Here is a 19,689-nt window from a genome sequence, read left to right as displayed (position 1 = left end):
TTCTATTGTATTTGTATATATACTAGTATTTATAATCAATGATATAATTTATCGGCTATTGATTAATGTATTACTATTTAAAAAAAATCCTATTTCGTCAATAGCGACTGTTTAAATTTTGAACTATGAAAATATGAAATATGAATGCCAGAATGCTTGCCCAATGAACATTTAAATACTTTGATAAGGCAACAAGTAACAATCCGTGTAACTGCTCCGGAAGTCTGAAACTGAATATTATTTACCAATACTTACCCGCAAAAAATGTGTTCTTAGATTTTTTAGCACAGCACCGATTTTAGTTTAGTTCAAAATAATAAGTATATACACTGAGATAGTGAGATATAACTCACGAATGCATGAATCTAATCAGTTGACAGTTACAGTTTCGCTTTAACATGCGTATTATACAATATATTATACGTCGTAATTAGGCACCGAGGTCGCAACAAGACTGTATTGTAGTCTAGATTATTTTCGATAAAATTGGGAGAGTAGGTAAACGTACTGTTCGAGACGGGAAATCATGAAATGATCAAATGAATGAATGACCGAAAACCATTTTTTGGTACTCGTCTAATATGCTACCTACTGTAAAATGGTATCTACCAAAAAACTGTATACGTGTAGTATGCTACCTACCGACGGTAGGTTACCGTAGTTATTTTTATTTTATTTAATTTTATTGTGAAAGTACATTTGATTCATTACGATAAAATATGTAGATGAAATTGTGTCAAGTGATGTTGACGATATTGATGATGGTTATTCAACTCAAAAAAATTACGGTACTCGCATTCGAAGTCCGTGTATGTGGTAAAAATATTAATGGGAGTGTAGAACGAAGATTTTTTAAATTGGAAAAAATAGATAAGGGAACTTTATTACCAATAATACAAAATGAAATAGAACTAAGATCAATGGCGAGCATATAGTACCTTAATTCTTAAAAGATATAGGTTATCATCATGAAACCGTCAATCATTCCTAGTTTTTTGTTATAAAGTTGTTGTAAAATAATTTAAAATTTATTGTAATAATAATGGTGTATAGAAATATTATAAAGTACTTTACAACAGTAAATTAATAAATTATTATTTTTTTTTTTTTTTGGTAGGTATCATTTTACGGTAGTTAGCATACTACACCAACGAAGTAGCGGTAGGTAGCATATTAGATTAGTACTAGCTTTTTTAATAATTGATCTATGACTTTTATTTACATGTCCAAAACTCCAAAGATGACTTGGGCCATGATTATACTCGCTACTCTTGGTAATGATCATAATAAACATTTAATACATTTTCCTAAGCTTAAAAATCTGGTGGTTCAACCCTACTTTTACTTTAATAAAATTGTTATAAAGAGTTATTAATCCTAGAAGTTAATTTATGCATAGCATAGGGCGCAACCAGTGGCGGATTTAAGGGGGGCCCAAAGGGCCTCGCCCCCCCCCCCAAATTGGCATAAGTTAAATACACATATTTGTATGTATTTGATAATAACTGAAAAATTTAAGATTTGCGTTTTGGACTATGCCCCCCCCCCCCAAAAAAAAAAAAAATTAAATCCTGGATCCGCCACTGGGCGCAACACTACAATAAATAATTGTTTGGCAATAAATTTTGTTGACGTACTAGGATATTTTTAAAAAACATAGACGGCATGTATAAATAAATTAAAAATAATATTTAACTGTAATACGACTATTCAAATAATATTATTTATTTACTGTAAATTGTAATATTTATTATTCATATTAATCATATTATTTATTTACTGTAAATTGTAATATTTATTATTCATATTAATCATATTATTGTTATTGTTACATATATGTAGCGTCAAGCAATCGTAATGAGTAACGAACTACGAGCGGGCACCGTGACAACTACAGAAATATTATTCACATTAGGTAAGCAGCTATTGTTTTTGTCAAGAAAAAAATTATCGCACAAAAACCTAGGTTTTAAAGTATAGCTTGTTTACGAATTGTTTTAGATTTTTAGAATAATTTTTATTCTATAAGCCTTCCAAATTTGGATAATTTAACTTAAACACCCAAGATTTTTCAATGTTTCAGCGGAAATCTACAATATTTTTTTCTGGTACACAATATTGAAGTTAATTTTTGCTAGGTACTTAAACTTCGAGATGTCGAAATGACATTTTTACGAATTTGAACTTATAAAAAATCACTCTTACACTTACCAAAAAAAAATAAATTTAAAAATCTAATGTCATATTCAAAAATTATAAACTCGATTATGCTCGAAATTAATTTTTATTAATTATAAAGTGTTAAAATTTTTAATAGAACGAGGCGCTAAAATCGAAAACTTACTGTGTAGCAAAATAAATCTAAAATTGTTATTCTATCACTCCAACTTCAGCCATTTAAATCTCACATAAAAATACATATAATTTTATTTGTTAAAATTATTTTAATTGTGTATTTACACAACTACACCTCATATTAATTTTTTATATTAGAAATTATATTTATAAGACAATAGTAAAAGTTTAAAGTAGTTAATTAGCATTATAATTTCTCTTATGTATATAACATAAAGTACACTTATTATATGTAATGTTTTAAAATATATGTTATGCTTATAATAACTAAAAAGAAGAACATGACATGCAGTGTGGAATGTGAACTTCTATGTATAGTGAACCTTATTTAATTATATTTTATTAACCAATAAACCCCTAGTCCTAACCTACACCCACCACCTATTTAAGAAGTGGAGCTATCGTTTTACATGATATAATATGAGTTTGATGCCATTGAAGTTCTAGGGTTCAAACACAGTATTATCTAGTGATTTAATGTCTTGGTCACTATTTTAATCTTGTCATTTAAATATACTTATTTAAAACTAATTAGATATGTAAGAATTATAATCTAGTACCTACTTATAGTATCATACCCATTCCATTATTCCAATATAAAATAATTATTCCTGGACATTGAAATAATATCAATTAAAATATTATGAACTATTGAAGAACAAATAATATTAATAATAATGTAACCTTGACTCAATAATACATTATTTGATTGAATTTAACTACACACTTCCTTGTTTATTTAAGAACGTTTCAAGTATAAACAAACTTCCAATAAAATTATATATACTTTTTTTTTAAAGACATGTTCAATTGGTTAAAAACTAATACATTAGTAATTTTTTTGATATTAAAAAATACTATACAATAAAATAAGTATTATATATATATTTATAAAAAAAAAATGGTGTCAACACTAATTATAATATTGTTTTATTTATAATCATTTCATTAAATACAATACTTTCTTAGACATTTTCTCCAAATTCAATATCAAATTGTTCTTTAGATATCTGAAAAAAAAATTCAAGCATTTAATAAGTAATTATAATATTTTATTAATAAGACACACAGAGGATGTTGTCTTCATCTTTCTAAAGCATAACATACCAACAATTATGTTCAACAGTTCCAATGAGCATTTTTAAATATTAATATTATACTACTACAGGCTCGTTTAAAAATAAATATATCGCTAAGAAACAACAATAGAACTCATACAGCTAATACAAAATTGGAACTTCTGAATATAAATTTTGGTAATTAATAGGATGGAGGAAACACATGCAGGTACAATATCCTCTTAAATGATATACATCAAGTATTACAATTTATAATACTGCTTACTTCATCATAAATAATATAAATAATAGTAAAACAGTTAAATATATAAAATGTACATCTAGGTAAGAAAATGAATATATTATATTTCCCTGTATTAACTGACCCGGGTTGTAATCTATTACATTTACTAATGATAATACAAATATCAGTAATAACTCCCATGTTAATAATATTACTGTTGAATGTTGTATTCTGAGACACTGAATAATGCCAACATTTTAATACATACTGTACATTAATTTTAGTATTCATAATAAATCATATTTATATCATAAGCTATATTCAAGACAAAATTGTAAATACATAGGCACTAGTCAGAATGATGTTTTGATGACCCAATTAATAACAATTGTTTTAAAAAGTATTATTTCCCTCCTTAAATGTATTTTATATTTATTAATTTAATTTATTTTAAAATATGTACGATTTCCATTTACAAATTTCTATACAAAACTTTTATGCCTTTTTATTTATGAGTTTATGACCTTTTAAACTGTATTTTAATAAATTGATTACAACATTCAAAGTTTGTTGTTAACCTGCCAATTGGCATTCGTTTTCCTATTTCAAACATATAAATAGACCATTTTGTATTAAAAATTCTCAACAAATTATTACAGAAGTTTATTAAATTAAAAAAATACATAATTATTGTTTTTTGTATAATAAACCTGTGTTGTTACAATACCTGCTGAAATAAAAATTTGCTACAAATGGATATGACTAAAAAACAGGATCATATTTATTAAAATGTCAATGCCATCATCACATGCTGAACAGCAGGTATCAACGATGATAGAAGCATAATAAATAAAAATATTTGATAACAACTTATGCGAATTAGTAGATTTTTGAACATCTTGAATCTGTGTTGGATATTTTGTGTATCAATGAGTAACAATTTATTTTAATTTCATAAAAATATTACTAAATTTCATTATTAATTTAATAAGCTTAAAATAATTACCTGTTTATATAACAATACATAATCCAATTAATTATAACAATGATATACTATTTAAAAACAATTTTAAAATTAAATATTTATTATATTTTTATGAGATGAATGTATCCTCATATCATTATTTTTAATTTTAGTAGAAAAGAGTACTTATATAGCTATATTCAATACCATACAATAGTTATATCTATTACAGATTAGATTACGAATTATTAATAATATTCACTTGAATATATTTTCCCATTAGTTTTTATACCTTTTTTTTTTATAGTTTCATAACTAACAAACTATGATTTACTCTGTTATACATTTCTTGTTTTTACTAGTCACAAAATGTTATTTACAGATTAGAATTTTTAAAATTTACCTTTTTATTTTTTAATTTTTTCATTAAGGCAATATCTTTAGCTAAATCGTTCAATTCTTCTTGACTGAAAGCCTGTTCTCGTTTCTTTTTTGCCTTGGCTTTTCCTTCTAACTCCATTTGTTTTCGTAATTCTTTTTTCTTTTTACGTTTTTCTCTTCTTTCAAGCTTTTTCTGCTTGGCATCAGCCCATGCAACAGTTTGTTTTAACCCTTTTTTATGTTTTACTTGACCAAGCCAAATTCCTGTTTCCATGTAATTTTGTAACTTCTTTTGCCGCGACTCTTCTCTCTCATTATTTCTAATTTAAATTATATAAAATAAATATATTTTCATAATAAAAATAGTCAAAATATTTAGTTATCTGTAAAAAACTTACTGATATTTAATAGAATTGAAGTCAATATCAACAGGAATAAAATCACTAGTATCCTTGTTTTTTAATTCTGGCATTTTTGGAAGTCTTAACAGACCAAAGCCAGTTGCAAGTTTACCAAATTCCAAATCTGTAAATAACAAATTTATAAAAACAAGAATTCTGTTTGAATAGAGAAATTAATTTTAAATGATGTACATATTATAAATGAAAACATTAGGGACATAAGATTTTTACAGTAAACAATTATTAATATTTATTTTACTTAATTTAAATAAATAATGACTTAAATTACAAATATACAAAACACGGCTAAATATAAATCAGTCATAAAAGATATACTAGTTTAAATAAAATTTAAAAATAAGCATAGTATTTTAACACAAACATACTATACATAATTAAAATCACAGCCCACAGGGATATTAGGCATTATAATATATCTATTCAGGTCTCAGATGCATTCCTATCTAGATGTATTGCCATATTCATGTTTGAGAATATAATTAACATGACCATATGTCTCGCTTTGGGCAGAGCAGTCGTCCCACTTTTGAGCAGTGTCCCACTGTTTCCAAATAACAAAAAACATTCTGCTTTGAAAAAATGGCATCTGCATTATATCCTATCAAAAATTAGTATGTATTTAATAATCGTAACAGAAAATAACTGCTATACATATACGATTATACATTTATACCATTATACCATGTACGTTTCCTCGTGGTTAGGATACAAATAATGTAATAATAACAAAAGACCGCACTGTCAATGAAGAAAACTTAAAACTCCAACAGTATAGAGTTTTATAAGACAAGTAAAGAATACTTGGAGCAGTGGTGTTAAATGTAACAGAAATTTATAAGTAGCAGTCAAGACACAGGAGTGTTTGATGAGTTTTCATTATATCTAATTATATAATAAATCAAAAAATAATAAACTGGAACATCAATAATAAAGCTACTGAAAATTGTTGAGTAGATGTTCTTACACATTTCCATCCTTAAGATCTCTGTTGTGCACATTTTGGTATAATTGTAGAAAACATTATATTATGTCTGTAAGGCAGTAAAGATATAGTCGATAGTGTTTGAACAAAATATGAATTTGTGAAAAAAACCAATTGGGAGTCTCAGTATTGAAAGCTATTCTGATCATCAAGCGTAACATAAACAAACCATATCAACAGGTCCACTCTTATTTAAAACCAAGGTAAATGTTTAACTACAATTATTATACTGTTGCGATTTTACACAGAAATGATAAAATTATGTTTTTCCTATTCAAATTTAGACAAGGAAAAAATATAATCCCATTAAGTATCATACTACTCTATTATGTTTACATTACATGTAGTTTACTGTAGCCAGTAGTAAGTAAAAGTATTAATAGTAGTTTTAGTCATTAACTTATTTCTAATAAAGCATCAGTCACAAAGATAAATTACCTTTTATACGTAATAGTAAATGACATTCATGTTTTGAATAAGCTTGTATGTAAGATACAAATGCTTTATTAGCTTTATCAAATATTGTTCTATCTTTGAGTTGACGCTTTCTTACTTTTTCAACAATAAGATCCACATTTTCAACTTCTAATTCAGGCATTAATTCCAATATTACCTAAGAACATTTATAAATGTGATAATGTAACACATATTGTATAAAATTAGTTTAATCATTAATATATCTACCTTTTGATTTGAATAAATGAAATGTATGTAAGCATCCTCATTTGGCATCAACATAACTAATGAAGATCCACTTTTACCTACTCGAGCTGTTCGACCAGCACGATGTACAAAAGAAGATGCATTATTAGGAGGATCGTATTGAATTACCCAATTTACTTCCGGTATATCAACACCACGTGCCATTACATCCGTACATATCAAAATACCTAAAATATATGAATTTTATAGGTAAATACTTAAATGTAGTTACAAGTTATGTAAAAGTAAGTAATTAATAAAAACAACAAAAAAATAATTATTAGATTTAACTTATTTTTAAATTTTATTTTAGAAGATTTCAACAATAAAGTTTTATGACTTTAAATACTATTAAATAGTTCTTAATGAGATGCAAAGTTTTTGTTTTATTTCTGAGATCACTATGAACAAATAATTTGCAAAATACTAAATTTGTGTATTTAATTAAATGTATTACATGCCCATTTAAAATTATAGATATACAATCAACAGTTAAAATATTGTATAAATTATTTAAGTAATGAAACAAATGTAAAATGCACCAATAGATTATTAATCAATAAAAATAACTGCCACTGGTTTAAATGTATATTATTGTAAATGAACTTTGGTATCTACTTCAGTGAAAATTATGTGAATAATTTTAGTATTTACCTCTATCAGCTTTCCAAAATAATTCAAATATTCTATAACGTTTATTATTCATTTTTCCGTGTAAGCTGAATAAGTTTATTTCAGGTATCAGACTGTAAATTACAAAAATAAAAAAATGTATATAATGATAAAAATACACAATATTAATAATCATTACAAATTAATATTTACCTTTTTAAAATTATTGAAAAGTATTCAACACAAGCACATGTTGATAAAAACAACATATATTTTGAATTTAATCCATTTTTTTTTAAAAACGTCACTAAGAATGCTAATTTTTTATCAGCATCACATATTGTGTAATAATTTTGTAATGCAGAAGGTGTAGATATGGATTCAATTTGATTACTAAAAATAAATAACTTATAAAAATAGTAGACAATTAAAAAATATAACAAAATACCTTTTTGGGTTTAAACAATGTTTTTCCTTGACAATAACCATAATAGGATTTCTGAGTCCTGCCTTAACAAGCATTGCTACCTGTTTAGTTTGAGTAGCTGAAAATAACCCAGTTCTTCTTTGTGTAGGCAAATATTGTAAAACAGTATTTATAGGCTTTTCAAAACCTAATTCTAAAAGCTTATCAGCTTCATCTAACACCAGCATTTCCTATTAATAAATTCAAAATAATTCAATAGTTCTAATAAAAGCATAAATTCAACTTTTTACCAATGATTTAAGTGATTTGTGTAAATGAAAATTAGGTATTTTTCTAGTTAATAAATCTTCTAGTCGTCCAGGAGTAGCCACAAGAATGTTTGCTCCATTTTTATTAAATGCTTTAACATCAGTTTCTATTGGATTGCCACCTAAAGTTAGCATTTGTGTAACTCCTTCAATATTGTTCAAAAATTCGGCCAAGACATGACTGGTTTGAGTAGCTAATTCTCTAGTAGGAGATATTATAAGACCTCCAACTTCATGTTTTTTCAAAGGATCACTGCGTTTCTAATCACACATATTTATATAAGTATCATAGACTATTTAATTGTAATTAAAACATAAGAAGAAAAACTTACTAAAATCAATTCTAGCATTGGAACTAAAAATGCTAATGTTTTCCCGCTACCAGTGACTGCTTCTGCAGCGACATCTTTCTTTTTCTCTAAAAAATTCTTTATAGATTCGACCTAAAATATTAGAATTAATTTATTAACTTTGTACATAGTTATTAATTCTTATTATGTTGCAAACTATTACTTGAATTGGCGTCATGCATTGAAATTTGAAGTGTTCTTTGATTGTTTTTAGAACAGGTTCAGATAGATTTAAAGATTCCCATTTCAAAGATGGTGCTAAAGACATACTTACATGTCTTTTATAAATAAGTATTTGTAGAAAATATATTTTTTAATATTACAAAATGTAATTATTACTAATAACTAATTAGTAAATATTAAAATATCCTATTATTTAATATGTATAACAGAAATGTAAAATAATTATTAATTTATAATATTGCCAATTTAATATCTCGTTAGGCGTCACACGTGTTGTTGAAATACATTTTTATCACACATATAATCATCCGTAATTCTTATCATATTTTTCATGTTTAAATCACAATCATAGATAAAACTGTGGTTTTTATCACGGACTACTACATTGGACCACGATTTAAGATGTATGATATAGTATATACTATATCCTTAATCGTACAATGGACTTACAGACTAAAAGAGCTTTGTCCTTGACCGGAGTACTGGAGAACTGGACTGGAAACTAAACGTTTACCACCGGGCCCCTTAGTGCATAGATAATAAAGATTCTTAGAAATAATAGTTCATGGAAATAATATAGATTCTTTATTATCCATGCCCTTAGTGTCCTCGAGAGCCCCATAGATTATATTATTCTTTAATATCTATGGAGAGCTGCCCTCGCTTGCGTTTGTGCCTCAAACATCACCAGCAACTGAAAAAGCTCTCTTCCCGTACTTACCAGTTGCCAATGGCCACATAATGTAGTCAAATATGGCCTTATGGGTAGGTATTATACCTTATTTAGTTCAGGAAAAGTGATTGGTTATATTATAATAAGCTAATAGGTATACATTTCAACATATGTATACGTTTTCAAACAACCATTAAATTACTTCTGATTTTTTTGAATTTTCATTGATTTATAAAATTAAGTTTTTATTGGATTTAGATAACGTATCAAAATAGATTATAATCTTCAGCTACACTAGCTACAGTGTCGGCCTATTTCATGACGATTAAGCCACTGGTCCAGTAATTTTCAATACCTAAGCTCCAATACGCCCCATAATTTTTTAGTGAAGTTATTTAAAACAAAAATACAGTAGATAAACAATTTGTTTACAGTTGCACACATAAAATGTAAAATATTATTAGGTAGTATTTTAATGGGTTTTCACAGAAAAGTTAATAGTTATACAGGGGTAACTTGATAACTTTTATATACGTAATAACTAATAACCATGGTATATAAAATATTAATATACTGTGAAAAACTTATTAGTTATTACTTATTAGTTTATTACTAATAAAGCAGCTACATAAACAAGATGGATCTGTATATCCACCTTATACATATAAATATATAATATCTATATTACATAAAAATGTATGTATATACAAAAGGCCAATAGGCCATCAGAATTTGCACTTTTCTCACGTTTATATTATAATAACAAAATAGTAATGATATTATTAGATACCAAGGACGCCCATTAGTGGTGCAAAGGGTGGTGACATGTCACCCCCCCCTAGAATAGTAAAATTATTGTTATTTTTTTTAGTTATGATTTTATGAATAATATAAATTAATTTTTCTAATGATAATATTACGAAAATTGTCTTATGATTATGATTGTCACCCCCCTAGGTTTTGACATATGGGCGCCCTTGTTAGATACCTTATTAAGTAAATTCTTTTAAGCATGATTAAAGATATATCTTTAATCGTACTTTTAAGTACTATAATACTTATAATAATTTATTATACATAATATCTGTGGCCTGTGGGTATAGTACTATAGCATAGCAGAGTTTTATAAATTACGTTTTTATTATAAAATCAATGATATTACAAAAATATAATGTGTAGGACAACTTGTTTATAGAAGAATGTGATTGAACCCCATTACTATAGATAATAATATATTGATTAATGATTAGAAACTGAAATGATTAAACATGAAATATTAAAAATATAAGAATAAATATAAAATAATATTATCATGCTCTAATAAATTATTTTACTTATTATTAACTTACTACTGTCGGTGATTGTACTCTGTAGACGTATTAATTTATCTTTTATCATTGTATAATAACTATAACAAATAGTTATTATTTACGAAAAGTAAATATTGATATTTGATAGACTACCTAAAAAAATATGCTACAGTATCCTCGTTATGTTTTCTACCAAGTTGTACAAATAAATTCACTAATTGCAACAGTTTAGTCGTACCTACTTTCAGCTTATCCATTATAATTTTTAAGACTATTTTTATTGAATTAAATCAATATTTTCTTTTGAAGGTAAGTGTCATAGGATGTTATATTATCCGTTATACAGTCTGTGTTCTTATTAAGTAGTTTAGTACAAAACTATTTACGTAATATTATAAAATTAATGTTGTGTTATTTACTATACTATTTTCTATTAGATACAGTAAATTGATATTCAATAATTTAAAATATACATTCAACAATGTATTAAAAAATTTAATAGAAATTTCAAAAAATATTATACAAGTGATTAGTCAGTATTAGTCGAAATCAAGAAATGGATGATATAAACATCACGGGTCTGGCTGTGAGTTTTATTTAAGCAATAATAATGAGCATATTATAACTGTATAAATATGAACTGTTGATAAATATTTTTATTATAGATTGAACCAGTAGAAAATGTCACAAGGATTATGACCCGAGAAGAACAAATGAGGTATGCACTTATTAATGTACAAATCATTAAAAATACAATTTTAAGTGATGTATTTTAGTAATACAAATCATTACATTTAACAGGTATTTACTTAGATGTAGTATTGACTACTTAATTATGGTTAACTAAAAGTATAAAACAATGGTATAAACTATGTATCATATTATTTAATAACAAAATATAAAAGCATTAATCAGTCAGTATATTATAATTATTGAACTTGTTATCAGTATAACTTTAAATTTAAATTATATTGTACGTGTAATTATCTGTAGATATGCAACTTAGGTACTTCTTTTAGAGTTGACAAGAGTTTAAATCACTCAAAACATAAATTATTAATTTAATTATATAATACACGCTCATATTAACAATTAAAGGGTTATTGACTATTATTATAATAAAAGATTTATTGTAATTTTTTTTTTCTAATATCATTATATATGAAGATATTTAGTTACAGAAATATTATGAAAATTCCAAATTTAATAGCAGTTTTAATTAATTATACAATTAAAAAATAGTATTATTAAATAAATGCATCTATATACTTAAATAGATATCTACAGAAATGAACATTATAAGTTAGAGTTTCTAGGAATTAATAATTACATAAAATGTATTCGTATTTTTGTTTTTAGTAAATAAAGCATTCACGTGTTCATTAAATATTGGTTATGTAAAATTATCAGTAAATTTATTATTTAATATTTTAATTTTTAGAGAAGAGCATCGGAAATTACATGAAGCACATAAAGGCCATGAGTCAATGCACGCTGAGATGTTAGTAATTTTAATGATTACTATGATCGTTGCACAGATAGTTTTATTGGAATGGAAAAGAAGACATTTTAAATCATTTCAAGTAAATTATATTTTTAACGTTTATGTTATATTCCCTTGTGCAAACTGATTAATTTTTTAGGTTGTGACATCTTTAGCCTTATGGTTAATACCATTTATAATGTCAATTCGTTTATCATACTGGAGGTTTATTGTGTTTTGGACATTGTTTTCATTAGTCACAGGGCTTGTGGTACGAAAAGCTTTGGAAAAACCTTTACAAGGATCAACACCTAGGTATGCTTTTTATGCCTGTCAGAAGGGCGCCCTTGGTAAATAGTGTAGCTTATGTTAGAACCAACATTAATCTCTCTTCCTAAACTACTAATTTCCCTCGAATAAAACAAAATAACAAAAAGGGTGGGCAAGTGGGTATCGTTCTGCTGCATAGTAGAGATGTAGAGTAGGTCACTATAATGAATGTGTTAAATTTGAATGTAATGACAGGTATCATTGTATAAAAAACGATTCTGAACAGAGATGATTTGTCAGTCTAGTAAGATATATTATATTATTACTTATATTTAAATTGTAATATATCGTTATTTTACGTGATTTCATAAAAATTAAAATTTTATATGCTCACAAAATGTTTTCTATATTGATGCTGGAATTTTTTTTTACAGTTACTTGAAGTAAAACTTATGTATAACCTTGTATTGGATTTTTAACCTTAAATATAAATGACAACAATTTTATGAATTTTCAACTTTAAAATTCCTTGCAAATTTTCGCGATTTTGATATATTTCGTAAACATTTGAACTCTAAATGCTTATAAACAAAAATTGTGACTAACGATTTTTGATTTTTTTTTTTTTACTGCGATAAGTACAACTTATAATTAATTGTATTAAATGGATTGCCAAATTTTTTTGTAGACGTTCATTATTGTGTATAAATAGCTTATAAAAAGAGTCAAAATATATTGAAAATTTAATCGTAAATAGATAACACTAATATAAAAATTTAGTGAAAAATTCCGAGTATTTACAATGATTGGTTTTTGAGTTACAGCAAAATAAAAAAAATCGATTTTGTCAAAAACGTGTTATGTGCAAAAATTCCTGTTTTTCCGTTATTTTTTTAGGGTTTTTCCTGACACTTGAAAACTACTGTACATTTTTTACTTTTGACCCCCCTAAGTACCAACTAGATCCAATTTCCTTTTTAAAGAGGGGCTGAAGTAAAAAATCAGAGCTCTATTACTACTCCAAAACGTTATAACAGACACAAAAAAAAAAAAACGCATCATTGTAAAATCAATACATTCATCACTCCGTTCAGAAACTAAAACTAGTTTAATGAATATTTTTATTTTACTTTTATTTTTGAAAACATAGTAAAAAGAATAATTTTATTACCTAGATACTATTTATTATACTTTGATACCAAAATTTGAGTTTTAAAATCATCCTACTGATTTTTCATCTACATTTCCATTACAACTTTTGTGGGCGCTCTTGGCTTGTCATAATAATCGCTAAGGCGAACACTTATATAAAATAATATATCATGTTGTATATAGTGTGATGGCATAAATGTTATCCAGATTGGTGTACAAATGGTTCTATTTCATCTACAAACTAACTTACGTACTTGGTATTGTTGGATACTTTATCATGGTTGCTGCATTCTTTGGCATCAGTGTTATATTCAATATTAACCCAGCTATATGGATGGATTATGGATTGATAATTATGTACTATGGGTTGTATTTTGGTGTCTTAGGACAAGATATTGCTGAGATATGTGCATCTAAAATGGCTGCACACTTGGGAGTAAGAATTTTAAATTTATAAAAAAAATTGCTAAATACAGTGAGTTCTGCTTAATGTCATCACATTGGTTCAGTTCATTTTGATTCTATTAACCGGTTGATTCCATGAAACATTTTTTTTTTTTTTTTATCGATGAATTTATATTTATATGTATGTTTAAAATAAAATTAAAAATAAAGTAAAGATACTATCTATTTTTAATTGTACTTGAGAATCTACTAATTTAATTTTCATATTAGCCTGAAATTAAAATCCATATTCAGTTAATATAATATATACATGATTTTTAATTATTTAAAATTAAATAAATAATAATGTATGTACATTGTACCTATAACTTTTGGAACAACTGAAAAGTGTCATTTTTGAATAGCTCCTTTTAACTTTTTCAAAATAATTCTTGTTTCTTTTTAGTGAATGTTTGAAATACCATTAAAAGATAAGAATGTTCTTAAAAATGATTCAATTATCCAGTACTCAGTGATTCTAATAAAAGGTTACTTTTACATTAGTAACATAAAATCTGGTTTGGGATTTTTAATTTTGATTCTATAAACCAGTGATCACATTAAATGGAACTCACTGTAATACAATTATACTTTATACTAAATAATTAATTTTTTAAAGCACTTTGTAAAAAAAATATTTTGCAAGGAAAAGCACATATTTAATAAACACAAAAATTCCTCATTCATGCTCAGATTTTAAAACATTAATAATTAATGAGAATAATTATCACAGTATTATTTTTTAAATAAAAATTAAAGTAGTAAGAAATTAGACTATTGATAATTTGTCTAACCATATAAAAATATAAAAATAATTAATTATTTATTGTTGTATTAACATTATTAGTATTATACACCTCAAGGAATGCCAACTAGAAGTTTAGATAAAAATATTTGTGCTGTTTGTGGTAACAAATTATTAGTGAATGCTGGTGAAGAAGGAATAATTGAATCTACTTTTCAATTAACATGTGATCATACGTAAGATTTTTAAAAATTATTTATTAAATTTATATTTAAAATAAAATAATTATCAAAACATTATATTTTTACATTTATAGATTTCATGAATTTTGTATTAGAGGATGGTGTATTGTTGGTAAAAAACAAACATGCCCATATTGTAAGGAGAAAGTTGATTTAAAAAGAATGTTCCGTAATCCGTATCCTTTTTATTATAAAATATTTTTTTTAAATTAAGATGAAATAATTCAAGAAGATAAAATATATTTATAGTAATTGTATAAAATAGTTTTATTAAAAGTGAATATGCAAATATATTGATAAAATGATCATTGATCATTTACGGAAACATAGGCATATTCATTTTGTATAAAATCCAATTGTTTCTGAAATTACATCATTAAATAGTATATTATATAATATATTTAATAAAATGATAACATTTTATGAATAATGTATCATTAATAGAGGAAAACAAATTGTGATTTAGCATTTATAGTTTTTAAATAATTAATCTATAATGATTTATTTATTTTCAATTTCAGGTACAAAATTTCAAAACCAGTAGTTGTATTGTATATTTTACTCATAAGAAAAATATTATTAGGGCTTTGAACCACAATAATCAAATTCAGGTTTTTAGTTTGGGCTTTTATTTTCTTATTATTAATTTGACTAATTTGAGTATTAAAAACCTTATTGATACATAATGTTTGAGACATAGTTTATAATAATTTAAATAATTTATTATTCAATTCATTGATATTTTAGTATATAAAATGTAGATAACATTTTTTTATTTTTATTTTTTGAATTTTACCTTGGATTTTAGTCTTAACAAATTGCATGGATCAAAAATTATACTTTTCATTATCAAAATAATTTTTGGTACCTGTATTATCTTATTGAATATTTTAATTTGTGTTTTTTTCAAATACCTCCATTAAATGATTTATTTCAAATACCTATTTGGTTATGTTATTAATTATTATAGTAAATTGTTAGGGTATCAACTTTATTCTGGGTAAAAGCCCTGATGTTTACTAAATGTAATTAACTAAGTAATAACAATTATATGAAATTATTGTTAAATCATAAATGTATTATTACATTTATGAAATTTTAAAAATATTGAGTAAAATATTCAATTATTTTAAGATTATGTTTATTTGAAATATTTGTTACCTATTAAAATTTAAATCAGTAATATTTTGATAGTACCTATATCTATAATTATTATGAAAAATTATGATTTACTTATGTAAATATTTAAATGTAATATGTATGATACCTACATTTTAATATAGTATGTACTTATCCTTAACTATTAACTGCACAGATGGGAAAAACCTCATGTTTTGTATGGTCAACTATTGGATTGGTTACGTTGGTTTGTAGCTTGGGGACCAATTATAATGAGCATTATACAATTTTTAAATTATATTCTTGGATTAAAATAGTTTCATTTTTTACAATAAACATGAATTTTAAATATTTTTGATTACATGATATATTTATGTTATACCTATTTATAGATGTGTCTGTGTGCTTTGATTGCTGCAATGTTATTGATGGAGATTTTTTCATTTTGAAAATATGTATATAAAGATAAACAACATTATTATAGGTATATAAAAATAATACATATACGAAATAATACGACTATACAGTTATGTAAAAAAAAAAAATGTAAATTAAAAGTTATGAGTGCATGAGTGGTCATAATAGTTTGCCTCAATTCTAAAATTTTTCAGGTGTTTCTTTAATCATTAAACACTCATTATTTCGTCTAGTATATTGACTTTTTTTCAAAATATTTTGTTTCATGCTTTTCTCAAGCTGTATGAAGTTTTTATTTTTTCATTCTTTTATTTAATAGTAAAACTACTATTAACTTTTGATTTTTAAATGTCAACCTGTATTTAAAATATACTAAGTTAAAAAGGGCAATTTTTTTATAAATTTTAATGTTCAAATTATTATTTTTCTTTACCCAATTTTTTAGCGAGTTATAGCTTTTCAAAGTTGGGTGGTTTTCGGTTTTTAAAATACTTCACGTTTCATAATATAGGTAATCATATGTAATAAACTCGTTATCGGTTATTGACACAGTGATGAACTTTATAATTACTAACGCCTCACAGCCGTAATAACCTGTAAAACAAACACCTTAAAAGTAAAAATCACCCTGTGTATATAAAATATATATATGTACTTATTTATTAGAGATATATATAATAATTTATATTTATATTATATTTTATTTATTTATTTATTTGAACAAATTTAATAAATATAATTAATCAAGATATGAGATAAAAAGGAATATGTATATTATTTTAACAATTGGAATTTGAATGTGACTACCTATCTAGTACCTACCTTCAAATTCAATGTAGATTGTGGATACCTATGTGTACCGGTTATTATAGTTAATTTAATTTATTTGAATAGAACTAGAGATTCATTACAAGGTGTAGGTGCTAACATTTATCTGGACGAATACAATAAACGTAAATAACCAATAAATAAAATGTCTAAATCAATATAAAATTATATTAGGTACCTATTTAACATACATAAAAGGTAACAACAGCATACACAGCACATGAAGAATTTCGCGGCACATTTGTCAGGAGTCCCTGGATAAGTAGGTAAATCTAATCTGTAATTATATACTGACATGAAATAAATTGTACTCCCTTTCCTCATACAAATTTCCTAAGTTACGTACACTTATGTCTACACGACTACACAGTACACCTATTTCTATAACATCATATTATCAGACATCAATATGTACTCCAGTGATGTCAACATACTTACTACGTTCAATATATTTTTCAAATTTATAAAATAATTAAAACCTAATTAATAATTATTCATTTATACATAATTATCTGTTTGTGTTTACTCAGTTTACTGAATTAATGGGTGTCTTACGTAGACACGTTAAACGGATCATCCCTTACTTATTTACATTTTTAAATTATTTTTAATATGAGCTGAACGTCATACAAACATCGCGGTCTAGAGTATTGCCTATTTTACATAAAACTGTCAATTGTGGGGACAATACGATAACTTTATGAGAAAAAAATGTGTTTGGTTCGTAAAACAACTCGATATAATATGACGGATGTATGTTTCCACGAGACACACGCTGGCACGCTGCATGCTTGCATGTGGGCCGTATACGTCCGATGCACGTGTAGGTAGGATAACTCCGTAAACGTTAATACATATACATTAATATTATTTTGTATAAATTTAAACATTATGCCATATAAGTATAATCTGTATATATATATATATATATATATATATATATGTATACTAGGTATACGTGCAAGATGATAGATATGGTAATAATATATGAGCTTGCACGGACCTAAAATAATTAACGTTTCCGCGAACCACCGCTGTATTTATATGCTCGAGTGACACACGAGTTTCGACACGACACCTCTAGAGGGAATTTTTTTTTGACAAATTACCTAACACCAAGGGTGGTCAACTGGGTCACACTCACACGTCCGTCCACACTCGCCTTCCGGGCAACACACCCTCGCTACAGAGTTCTCGATAAAAACAACAACGTTTACGCTCATATTAACATTTTATGTATACGCACTATTATATTAGGTATATAGGTTTGTTATTTATTGTTATTTACGATATATATATATATATATATATAAAATATAGTATGTTGATATTACACATTTACACTTAATGCGTTCCAGCACCATACTGGTGTCCGTGTCCATGTGTACATTCGCAATATATCACCGGTCCTACCCAGTATACGACGTACGTACAAACACGGAGATATAAATGAGTTATATATCGTATAGGTATTGTGTTTGTATAATAAGTAACTCATACATAGATGGGTAGACCAGTGGCGCGGTGAAGACTATTTTTATGCAGGATTAGGCGGGGAGGATGGGTCCAGATTAACTGAATTTGTAAGATTGTGTTATACCTAATAAACTAATAACTTATAAGAATATTTTAATACATAAATACCTTAATAACTACATAGTATTACATTTAACTTACCGTACGATGTAAAAAAAATATGATACACAACTGACAAACAGTAACTACTTATAAATTATTTATTTAAATGCAATAATAAGGGTAGAAAAAAGATTAAAATTAATTACTTATGGATATATTATATGGGTAAATAATAGTGTCGGAATATATAATATATTTAGATTGCCGGAATGTGATATCCAAATAATTCAAATTGCAAAATCCTAATATTCTCGATTATGCGAATATTACGGATATCTAGGTACCTACTCGAATATTCGAATATTTATAGTACCTATTCAGATTTCTGTATTTTCAATGTTTTTTTAAGTAGGTAGATATTTATTTTTACTGTGACTCTT

General features: G+C 25.6%; 2 protein-coding genes and 1 long non-coding RNA gene across 4 annotated transcripts; 2 read left to right on the top strand and 1 right to left on the bottom strand.

Annotated features, from left to right (window-relative positions):
- The first annotated feature begins 379 nt into the window (after positions 1-379).
- On the top strand, positions 380-3,064 carry LOC132919354 (uncharacterized). The gene is made up of 4 exons (XR_009660623.1): positions 380-1,161; positions 1,241-1,274; positions 1,843-1,915; positions 2,002-3,064. It is a non-coding gene; the product is annotated as an uncharacterized LOC132919354 (long non-coding RNA).
- A 156-nt stretch (positions 3,065-3,220) lies between these two features.
- Positions 3,221-9,716, bottom strand: LOC132919352 (probable ATP-dependent RNA helicase DDX55 homolog). 2 transcript variants are annotated; one of them, XM_060980913.1, is made up of 11 exons: positions 8,969-9,496; positions 8,788-8,898; positions 8,438-8,716; positions 8,169-8,377; positions 7,934-8,113; positions 7,763-7,854; positions 7,091-7,296; positions 6,845-7,019; positions 5,401-5,527; positions 5,025-5,322; positions 3,221-3,365 (listed from the first exon to the last, which is right to left on the bottom strand). In XM_060980913.1, the coding sequence occupies exons 1-11, from the start codon at positions 9,071-9,073 to the stop codon at positions 3,321-3,323; spliced, it is 1,827 nt and encodes a 608-aa protein (XP_060836896.1). In that variant the 5' UTR covers positions 9,074-9,496; the 3' UTR covers positions 3,221-3,320. The 2 variants fall into 2 exon arrangements, 1 of the variants encoding a protein (XP_060836896.1); XR_009660622.1 differs by lacking the exons at positions 3,221-3,365; positions 5,025-5,322 and adding an exon at positions 5,790-6,022 and having other exon boundaries at positions 8,969-9,716.
- A 1,229-nt stretch (positions 9,717-10,945) lies between these two features.
- On the top strand, positions 10,946-16,777 carry LOC132922436 (E3 ubiquitin ligase RNF121). The gene is made up of 9 exons (XM_060985951.1): positions 10,946-11,280; positions 11,409-11,557; positions 11,637-11,689; positions 12,413-12,554; positions 12,615-12,769; positions 14,084-14,312; positions 15,168-15,301; positions 15,382-15,483; positions 16,623-16,777. Exons 2-9 carry the CDS (start codon positions 11,528-11,530, stop codon positions 16,741-16,743), a joined length of 966 nt encoding a protein of 321 aa, XP_060841934.1. The 5' UTR covers positions 10,946-11,280; positions 11,409-11,527; the 3' UTR covers positions 16,744-16,777.
- The last annotated feature ends 2,912 nt before the right edge of the window (positions 16,778-19,689 follow it).

The sequence above is a fragment of the Rhopalosiphum padi genome, chromosome 2, assembly GCF_020882245.1.
Source record: "Rhopalosiphum padi isolate XX-2018 chromosome 2, ASM2088224v1, whole genome shotgun sequence".
NCBI classification, from domain to species: domain Eukaryota; kingdom Metazoa; phylum Arthropoda; class Insecta; order Hemiptera; family Aphididae; genus Rhopalosiphum; species Rhopalosiphum padi.
This window is presented reverse-complemented; position numbering and strand designations above follow the sequence as displayed.

Coding starts and splice junctions, on each gene's coding strand:
- LOC132922436 (XM_060985951.1), top strand. CDS start 11,528: ATGGATGATATAAACATCACGGGTCTGGCT. Junction 14,313..15,167: donor AAATGGCTGCACACTTGGGA/GTAAGAATTTTA, acceptor TAACATTATTAG/TATTATACACCTCAAGGAAT. Junction 15,484..16,622: donor AAAAGAATGTTCCGTAATCC/GTATCCTTTTTA, acceptor TTAACTGCACAG/ATGGGAAAAACCTCATGTTT.
- LOC132919352 (XM_060980913.1), bottom strand. CDS start 9,073: ATGTCTTTAGCACCATCTTTGAAATGGGAATCTTTAAATCTATCTGAA. Junction 8,114..8,168: donor CATTGTTTAAACCCAAAAAG/GTATTTTGTTAT, acceptor ATTTATTTTTAG/TAATCAAATTGAATCCATAT. Junction 7,855..7,933: donor TTTTCAATAATTTTAAAAAG/GTAAATATTAAT, acceptor TGTAATTTACAG/TCTGATACCTGAAATAAACT.